At 39.6% G+C, this 10405-nt stretch overlaps 1 protein-coding gene across 1 annotated transcript; it reads left to right on the top strand.

Annotated features, from left to right (window-relative positions):
- The first annotated feature begins 2094 nt into the window (after positions 1-2094).
- LOC586636 (glycoprotein 3-alpha-L-fucosyltransferase A) lies at positions 2095-10107 on the top strand. The gene is made up of 2 exons (XM_003723667.3): positions 2095-2213; positions 8442-10107. Exons 1-2 carry the CDS (start codon positions 2117-2119, stop codon positions 9914-9916), a joined length of 1572 nt encoding a protein of 523 aa, XP_003723715.2. The 5' UTR covers positions 2095-2116; the 3' UTR covers positions 9917-10107.
- The last annotated feature ends 298 nt before the right edge of the window (positions 10108-10405 follow it).

A 10405-nucleotide genomic window follows, 5' to 3' on the forward strand; every position in this document is an offset into this window, starting at 1 on the left:
ATTCCCTACCTCCATTTTTACAAGCTGTCGGATTTAATAATTCTTTCAAAAGGCTTTACAAGAAACATCTTCTCTCTCTGTATAACGCATAATTTATTTTAAGACCACACCTAGATCTATATTATTAATACTCCCCCTTTTTATTTTCCTTTTTATTTTTTTTCTTCTCTTCTTCCAAGTATATGTTATTATTACTTCTGCGCCTGGTGCATTCAATTGTCAAGCCTTACTTGCGTTTACGGATGCACCATTTTCCATTTGTATTATGGTTTAAACCTTCATATTTTCTTTATATTTTGAATGCTGTACTTATATCAATTTATATGTAATTTTGATATTGTTACGTGTTATGAAATTCCATATTTCATCTTTGTATATATTGTCATGATGATGGAAATAAATTTCAATTCAATTCAATTCGAAGTATGTGCAACTCAGAATAAGAAGGGAAATGTTAATGACATAGTTTATCTCATAAAATGCTGTTAAAGAGGAAAAGCTGAAAACGTAAAATAATAACTACATGCATTTCTTATGTGTCACATGTACAGGTTATGATAATGTCCAGTAATGTTATCAATATTATACAATTTTAATATGATGATGCTTTTGTCCTTGTGTGGATACTTTTTGTCATTCAGTCAAAATTATTTGTCTGCAAAGTGTAGATATGTTGCAGGGGGGGGGGGGGTTGAAGGCAAGAAGGGAAGATTGAGTTAGAGAGATAGAGATTAGGGAGAGAGAGAGAGAGAGAGAGAGAGCAAAAGACAGTGAGTACATAGATAAAAAAAATAATCGAGCGAGAGAATTGAGGGGGGGGGGGGGGGTTGACATGAGAGAAAAAGTGGATGAAGGATACTTCGGTAAAGAGGATAAAAGAAAAAGTTGTGATGAGCATATGTCCCAATTGCAGGCCGAAAAAATGAAAAGGTTAAATTGGTGTATATTGGTGGCTCTGCTACTTGCATGGTTTCACTCGGTCCATCTTGTGTCCAACTTGAGCCAGGTTGGCCATACTCTCCTAAGATGTAGTTTTTCGCACTGCATTGCGACCTCACAAATCTTGAAATGTTTGCTCGCTTGCTTCGCTCGCACGCAAATCAATATTCATTGAAATCATCGCCTGATAATGTAATCACGATGTAGGGGTAATCACGATAATATAATCACCAATGTCTAAAATTACATATTTTCGCTTTTCAGGTTTCCCTAATTTGTAGGTGCCCCTTTTTCAGAATACCTGTTTTTGTTGGTGCCACCCCCCCCCCCCCTATCCGGGGGACGTTCCGCGCGCCACCCTGTAAACTTTCCCAAATGGTTAAAGCGTTTAGTTAAATTCCTTTGAGGCAGTAGCGGTTCTACCCACCCCCCTCTCTCTCTCCCCCCCCCCCCCCCCCAAAAAAAAAAAGAGAAATTATTTTTCCAGAACCACTCCTCAGTTCTCTGAGTGTTTCATTCGCCCGGCGGAACGTTTTTCAAAGTGGAGTAGAACGCTCAGGTAGAGCGTAAATTGGCGTGGGGGTTTTAGGTATTTAATTACGGTCAGATGAGCACCCATGGAACCGCCCTAAGGCTCTTGGTGGGGTCCGGGGGCGGAGCTCCCGTAAGCTCTGGGGTTTTAGACATTTAATTACGGTCAGATGAGCATACTTTTTCCCTGTAACATACTTTTTCAAAAAGTAAGGGGGGCTCGAGCCCCCGAGCCCAGCCGTTCTGCAGGCCCTGACATGAAGGCTTTTATAAAATAAGCATATTTTTCGCCCGACTGTAAATTTGGGAATTGCGTTTTGCCCCCCACCCCCACTTTTTTGTTTTGGGGGCAAGTGCCCTGCTCCCCCTCCCCCACTTCCGGCACCTATGGGAAACTCAACAGTTGTGAAAGTACCTTATATTATTTTATTTATAATTGTTCCATTGATCTGAAGATATACGGATAACCTCGCGTATGACGATTTTCTCGGGACTGACTGAAATGCGTCGACTTACGGAATAATAGACTTGTGCGTAAGTCGGAGAAAATTCGACTTACGCATAATTATGTAGTATTGTCCTAAGTGTATATACACAAGACGCGGCCACTCGTAATATAATCAATGGCTTAAGCGCACGCACATGCATGCAAAGACAGGGGAGTTATCTGATTGCACAGACAGTTCCTGTCAACGTTCTTTCGATCGGACCTGGATTCATGTTTCATTCTGTCATTTTAGAGGGTGAGTAATTCTCAGACATTCTGTTGCAATATTATATGTTAACTTTATTCTGTAAGCAAGAAGTATAAGAATCAACTGTTTTCTTTTTTCTTTTGACTGTAATTGTTTTGGGACCCCGATTAAGATCAGATCACATGAACTTTGTCGGTTGGTCTGAAGCGGCTCATCCATCGATCTTCATTTTATTTTCTAGGACAGTCCTTGTAAAATATTGTTTTTTCATGTATTATGATGTTTGTATTTCATATAATATGATCGTAAATAAGACCAAACCAAATCAACCAAACCATTGTCTCAGTTAAACCAACATGGTAAATTGTAGCATTTATCTGTACCGTCTCCATATGTATTAAAATCTATGAGAAAATATCAGTGCTAGCTATTATCTCTCATGAAAATTGCAGAATATTGATATCACAATTTGCTTTGCAATCATTATGTTTGACTCTAAAAAGCCTATAATAATTGGGAACTATATAAATTACAACCGATAAACATTAGTTATTGACGAAGCATGGTGGCATTCCGACCACATCTTGCCATGCATGATTTTTTTTTTTTCATTTTTATTTCATTTATTTATTTAAGCACGGTCACTCTCTCAGCCTATCGGTTGATTTTCAGAAAGTCCGTGACTGAATAAAAATATACAAATTATATCACAAAACAAATTCCAGTAACAAAGAAAACATGAATTATTATAATGTACAAAATAAAAATTAACAATAATGAATAAAAAGTAAATAATTAACAGAGAAGTGTATTGTAAACCGAGAGTCTGATTGACTCTCCTCCCAAGGGTCAGCCCCCACCCCCCCCCCTCCCCCGCTACCTAGGTGGTGACATGATCTGTTTTCTAAAAACATTTTTATTCTCTATGGATTTCAGTTCCTGTAAAATTGTGTTCCAGCATTTCGCTCCTTTATAACTTGAACTCCTTATTTTATAATTCGTTTGGCCTTGAGGGAATGCAAAGTTATGAAAAGAGTGTCGGGTATTATACACAGGGTTGCGCTTTTCAAAGAAATGTAAAATAGGTTTTGGTGCATTATTATAAAATATTTGGTGCATAATTATTAATGTCCTTTTTTTAATCTTTCTAAAATGTTATCTAACTTCAAAAGTATGAACAACTGATCTGTTGGGAATCTTGGGTCTTTCCTTAAACAGTTTTGAGCGCTTTATTTTGTAAAGTTTGAAGTTTTCTTAAGTTTGTAACCCCTGTATTTGCAAAGACTTTATCACAGTAATCAAAATGACATTGTATCATGGATTTATAAAACAATTCCGCTTGGCGTTGTGTAATAATCGGACGAATTCTCCTTAACATATACAATTTAAACAAAACTTTTCTTCTTATTTCGTTGATATGTAGGTTCCAACTTAGATTCTCGTCTAGAATTACGCCAAGATACTTACACGATGAAACTCTCAGAATGGGTATACTCTCTACTAGTAAATGTATATTAGGATCAAGTCTGTTTAACTTACTCCTGGTTCCTACGACAAGAAACTCACATTTCTTAACATTTAATTTCAGTTAAGATATTCACATACGGATTCTAGGTCTTTGTTTAAAGTCGTTGTCAACTCTTGAACATTGTTACTACTGAAATATAAACACGTATCGTCAGCATACATTAATACCTTGTCCTTTCTTCCTCAAACTGACGATATGTTTTTACAGACGCCTAATGACGCCTTTGTAAAATGTATATATTCATAGACTATAGTAATTATAAATATGTCTATACTTATAAGGTACACCCTTTGCTATGGAGCGGCCAAAACAGGGGGTACAATCGATTTTCTCCAAATAACCTTGGTTGAATGAACAAGAAGAAGATCCTAACTTCAATGCAACGATACATCTTAGTTTGCAATAATCGATAAATGTAAATGCGGCTCAACCACATGGTCTATTGTATATATTTGGAAGGTACAATCCCTTGGCAGTCGATGTGCGTATTGTGTCTGCACTCTGCACTTACTAGACTAGGGCCCCGTTGCATAAAACTTACCATTGATAGTAACTTTGCCATCATGCAATGGCAACTACCATGGTAACAGGGCTCAACAGCCAATCAAAATCAAGGGTTTCCATGGTAGTAACCATTGATGGCAAAGTTACCATCAATGGTAAGTTTTGTGCAACGGGGCCTGACCAGGTATTTATGCAGATACATTTTTAGATAACTTTTGTTAGGGCTGCAAATCTCTAATCATATTTTGTATTATATCATGAATAAAATAAATAATAAGGTCTTTAATCGGAAGAGCATTGGGATGTTACATCATATAATGTCATATGTGCTATTACAAGAATGGAATATTATGACCAATATCATTTTGTCTAGAAACTCGAAATTTGTTATGAACCTTCTTACTTATAAAGGTGGACGAAGCATTGTATTTGGTTAATAAAGCCATTGGTAATACAGTATAGCCTGCTATAGGCATTTCGCAGATTCTCATAATGAATTGACGATGCTTTGGGTTTTACCACACTGCTAGGAAAGCATGTGTATTATTCTTGATAATCAGCAACTATAGGCTTCGACGGCTTAAAGTCCTCTCCGATGGACTTGGTAATGAACCTTACAACACCCCCACCCCTCCGAGTTACCTGTATTGCTTGTCTCCTTTTTATTTCTCTTTAAAGGCCCACTGCACTATACTTGTAGCTACTCGCGCCCTCTATATAACAAGCCATGCCTAATCGGTGACCATTGGTCCCCCATGATCCTCTTTTTCTATGTTAACTGAGAGCTGAGTTGATGAGATAACCACCTGTCCAGTGACCTTGCAGGGCAGTCTAATCCCTCCTGTAAACTATGGCAGATACGCTTTAATATCGTCTAAATTTGTTACTGTTTGTATGTTTTGTACTTTGCGTAGCTTTGACCCCTAAAACCAGCGATATTATCATGTAGTTATTGCTAGACAGGGCTGTCCATCCGTGTTTATTATACATGTAGGTCTACGTATAATAATGCTAAATACAGATGCAGGCGCCTATCCAGGATTTTCCAATAGGGGGGGCCGGAAATTTGAAAATTGCGCAGACAGTTTTTCAACTCAACATACCAATACTGACAAGGTCATATATTTTTTTAACATTTTAATCGGGGGGGGGGGGGGGCTGAAGCCTCTTGCCCGAAAAAGTAATTTTCTAGTTTCACAATTCCGCTAGTGAGCGAGCGAGCAAAAATTTGAGGATAATGATGTATTTTGTGAAAGTGTTATTTATCACCAAAATATACGATAAAAGATATAACAAATTCATATTCGGGCAGCTCGCTGTCCCCTCCCCCCCCCCCCCCATTACGCGCGAAGCGCAGAAGCTTTAATGTTCATGAAATTATTAGAGAAAGAAGAGGATTCGTTGTACCGTTCTCGTTGTTAATCATTGTCTGAATTCAGTTTCCATACCCCCTCCCGCGCAAAGCGCGGAAGCTTTGACGTTTCATTAAATCATTAGAGAAAGAGTACCGTTCTCGACTCTTAATCCTTGTCTGAATTGAGTCCCCCCCCCCCCTTACCTCTCCCGCGCGAAGCGCGGAAGCTTTGACGTTTCATTAAATTATTAGAGAAAGAAGACGATTCGTTGTACCGTTCTCGATTCTTAATCATTGTCTGAATTCAGTTTCTATACCCCCTCCCGCGCGAAGCACGGAAGCTTTGACGTTTCATTAAATCATTAAAGAAGAGTACCGTTCTTGACTCTTAATCCTTGTCTGAATTGAGTTCCCCCCCTCTCCCGCGTGAAGCGCAAAAGTTTAACGTTTCATTAAATTATTGGAGAAAGAAGACGATTCGTTCTACCGTTCTCGATTCTTAATCATTGTCTGAATTCAGTTTCCATACCCCCTCCCGCGCGAAGCGCGGAAGCTTTGACGTTTCATTAAATCATTAGAGAAAGAGTACCGTTCTCGACTCTTAATCCTTGTCTGAATTGAGTTCCCCCCTCTCTCTCGCGCGAAGCGCAGAAGCTTTGACGTTTCATTAAATTATTAGAGAAAGAAGACGATTCGTTGTTCCGTTCTCGGTTCTTAATCATTGTCTGAATTCAGTTTTCCTCCTCCCGCGCGTAGCGCGTAAGCTTCTTTCGCTTCATTAAATAAATTATGAGAGAAAAAAGATGATTCGTTGTCTCATTCTCGATTCTTAATCCTTGTTTGAATTCATTTTCCACCTTCCGCGCGAGGCGCGGAAGCTCTGACCTTTCAAAGTTTAATGAAATTATTAGAGAAAGAAGATAATTCGTTGTTCCATTCCCGACTCTTAATCCTTCTCTGAATTCAGTTTTCCCCTCCAGCGCAAAGCGCAGAAGCTTAACGTTTCATTAAATTATTAAAGAAAGAAGATGATTTGTCGTCCCGTTTTAGACTTGTCAAAAATGTTTCTTTGTCTGCTCCTTTTTTCGTCCTATGTCCTCTTACTGCCCCTACCGCCCCTAGCTACGCATGCTTTAAAGGAAAATGAAACAATCATGATTGTGATAGCATACAATAATTAGGTCAGTAGAAATGAAAGGGGAAAAAAGATCTATGTATACACCAACCATGAAATAATCGCGACCGGGAGCGTCATATCTTAGTTTTGTGTTATCGGGCGAGGGCCGGAGCGGAGCGACCAAGCGAGATTTTGCAATGTAGAATGCTAAAATTATGCATTGTCCAATATGTACGTTCTTTCCGCTACATGTATATTTCTTTCTAGCTATATATCTAAATTTCCGGGGGGACGTGTCTCTCTATCGGCCCAGGATCGCCGCCGCTGTCCATTATCACTACCCACATGAGTTCAAATATAAGCACAAGCGAGTTGGTATGAGCTGAATCCAAATGAAGGGCAAAATAAGAGTTGTGAAGCGGCCCTACCGTTAATTTAAAATTTGACTGTTTAGTATATAGCTTCTATTTGAAAGACATCCAAAACATTGTGCCCTTTTCAATTTTTTTCAAAAAGCAGGGGCTGTTTGTAACGTTTAACTTTGAAACCGTGGCTCGAAATTTTATGCGGCCGGCCCGGCCCCCTCTATCAATAACGTTTCCCAAGCCTTCTGGAATGACCCCAAATCTCCCGATTACTGTCACTTAGCGCCATTTCCTTGTCTTTCCCCCCTTTTCACCCGACTTTTCTCTTCCCCTTCCCACCCCCACCCCACCCCCCCCCACCCATTCAGTGTTATCTAGGGTATGCGCATGTATGTTCCCTCTCTGAGTTTGAAAGCACCCCTTTATCTTCGGTGTGTAGAGTCAGTGCGGGCCGGATTTGTGTGTATTACGGGCCGGACTTTGTTGCGTGAAAAGTAACCCTTTATCGGAAATTTTGGGAACACAAAATCGGTCCCTCCGACCCCGGAGTGGGAGTGAGGTGGGGGGGGGGGGGGATCCTCTTTTTTTTCTCTCTCTCTCTCTCTCTCTCTCTCTCTTCTTTCTTTTCTCTTCTCTTTTCTTTTCTCTTCTCCTTTTTTCTTCTCTTCTCCTTTCTTTTTTTTTCTCTTTTTTTTTTTGCGCCGCCAATAGGGGGGCCGCGGCCGTTTCGGCCCCCCCTGGATCCGCCACTGCAGATGGATGATACATTTTGTTTTTTATGTTTCATTTTTTTATACTGAAAATAAAATACTACTACTACTACTACATGTGATGCTTTTGCAAGGGGAATTAGGGCATACCTACTTGGTTTCGAACCTGGGACCTCCCGGTTACCATATCAATGCGCTACCTCTGAACCATTGCGAATCCGCTATAATTGCTGAAGATTTTCCTTGTCAAGAGTTGTAAGAAAGATAAAGACAAACAATTATTATTGTTACGTCATCCACCATTGCAACCACTTCAATCAAATGTTAGTTTTATTCATGGGAACCTAAAAATTACAAGCTGAGCTTTTTAACAGGTTCCTCACAATTCACCCTGTATAACCTTCTACTAAATACAATTAATTTCGACGTCTTTTCAAATAATTAATTATTATATAATGTGACACTTTTAGTATATTTCATATTATGTTCTAATTTTGTCAATTTTGTGAATTCTTTTTTGTGAAATGTGAAACAACACGTGAAATAATCACGGAACTCATTTGTTTTTAATTCGTCTGTCATTTATAAATAATCTTCCTTCTTCTTACAATCCTTGATATGCCTATACAAGTTTGAATCATTTCTTTAATGAACTTTAATCTAACAATGACCTCCAAATTCTGCTTGGTTTCCTCTAGGCACTATGTACATGAATACCACCATGAACGTTAAGACTCTGTGGACTCGTATGACCATCGTAGGTGGCGCCCTGTTAATGATAGTCCTCTTCAAAGCTTATGTTGAGCTGAGGCTTTATCTGATCTCTCTCACCTATTCTGAAAACAAATATGTCGCAGCCGTGGGCAGAGTTCCATACCGAAATGAAACAGTCCGACCCCAATCGATTGATGATTACTACGAATATATACCAGAATTAGAAGATCTTAAACTAAGCCCGGATGTTCTGAAGACAGCAGCAGTTAATTGGGATATCAAATCTGATAGTGACGCAGATACATCATGGATTAGGAAGATGTTGAGTAATAAGAGAGCTAGAACTATGTTCGAGGCCAATAGGTTGTTGTACAAGCTCCAGGATTCGGCTCTTCGTAACTCCAGCACTGATTGCGTCATCAAGATATTGCAGATGTGTAGGGAGTCGTGCCTGCAGCGTACTTCCAAACACTTCTGGACGAGATCAAAATGTAAGTTCTCCAACTGTCGGATTGAGATGAAGGTTGGGAACGACCTGGCGGACTTTCAACAGAGTGACGTTGTGATCTTCCACATCGCCTATAATCGAACCTGGGCATCGCTAGTCAAAACCCGGTTGCCTGGGCAGCTCTGGGTGTTCCATTCGAAGGAAGCTCCTATCCATGGACCACAGGCGAGCCCTCCAAGAGAGTTCGGTAATCCGTTCAATATCTCGATCTCTTATATGAGCGAGTCGGACATCGCTCCTGGATACTACTACCTGGACACAGAGCAGAAGGACAAAGACCCGAAGGTTCTTCGAAAGGAGAAGTTGATGTTATGGGTTGCGAGCAATTGCAACGACACTAGCTGGGCCAGGAGAGATTTTGTGCAAGAACTCCAGACGTACTTGCCGATCGACACCTATGGTCTATGCGGGCATCTGGACTGCCCCCGCTCGGAGAAAGAATGCTGGGAAATGCGGGGACAATACAAATTCCACTTAGCTCTAGAAAACAGCCAATGTCCAGAGTACATCACTGAAAAGCTCTGGTTTAACTCTCTCGCCGTCGGCACCGTTCCGATTGTGTTCGGAGCGCCGAAAGCCGATTACGAGCGACTGACTCCGCCTCACTCGTTCATACACCTCGATGACTTCAAGACCGTTCAAGAGTTCATCGACTACATCCATCTCCTGGATCGCGACCAGCAAAAGTATCTGGAGTACTTCTCGTGGAGAAGGTTAGGTCACGTGATGAAGGGGTCAACCATGTTGACCAATCACACTGCGGATAACGGAAAGATCTTGTGCTTTATTATCAGGACTTTGCTCATAAAATCATTGTTTCCAGAGATGTACCAGTGGCAGGCTCGCCATCCTGTGTTCTATGATTGGTGGTACGGGATGTGTAGGGAAGATACGCAGAAAACACGCATTATGGATATTGATGTAACCATGAAAACAGATATTGCAGTCTAAATGCTGTCGTGAATGTTATGCACTTGCATTATAGAGACAAACTAAACTAATCATTGCCTCCTGAAATAAAATGTTAATCTGATCAATTATGATGGTATCAAATTCAAGATAATGTGTATATTATCATAATTGTTATTGTTATTATCATAATTTCTATTATCATTATTATAATTTCTATCATTATTATCGCTTCTATTACCATTATCATTGCTATTATCATTATTATAATTTCTATTTGTATTATATTAGCGTCATCGTCATCGTCTCCATCATCACCATTATTACCGTTTTTACATGAATAGTCGAATGTTTAATAAACCTTGTCCAATTGTTTAAAAAGGAAATTGCCTTTCATCTCGATTGAGAAGCTAGGGCAAAATTTGGGGGTAGATTGTTTTAATAAAAGGAAATAACACATAATTTCGATTCTGTATAATAATAATTATGCTCAGAAAAATGAAACTCTATTTTCTTTGTAGGTATTCAGTA

Source organism: Strongylocentrotus purpuratus, unplaced genomic scaffold (assembly GCF_000002235.5).
Source record: "Strongylocentrotus purpuratus isolate Spur 01 unplaced genomic scaffold, Spur_5.0 spur5_scaffold_20, whole genome shotgun sequence".
Lineage (NCBI taxonomy): Eukaryota > Metazoa > Echinodermata > Echinoidea > Camarodonta > Strongylocentrotidae > Strongylocentrotus > Strongylocentrotus purpuratus.

Excerpts from the sequence above, each read along its gene's own strand:
- LOC586636 (XM_003723667.3), top strand. The coding sequence starts at position 2,117 with ATGCAAAGACAGGGGAGTTATCTGATTGCACAGACAGTTCCTGTCAAC. Across the intron at positions 2,214-8,441 it reads TCATTCTGTCATTTTAGAGG|GCACTATGTACATGAATACC; the intron begins GTGAGTAATTCT and ends GGTTTCCTCTAG.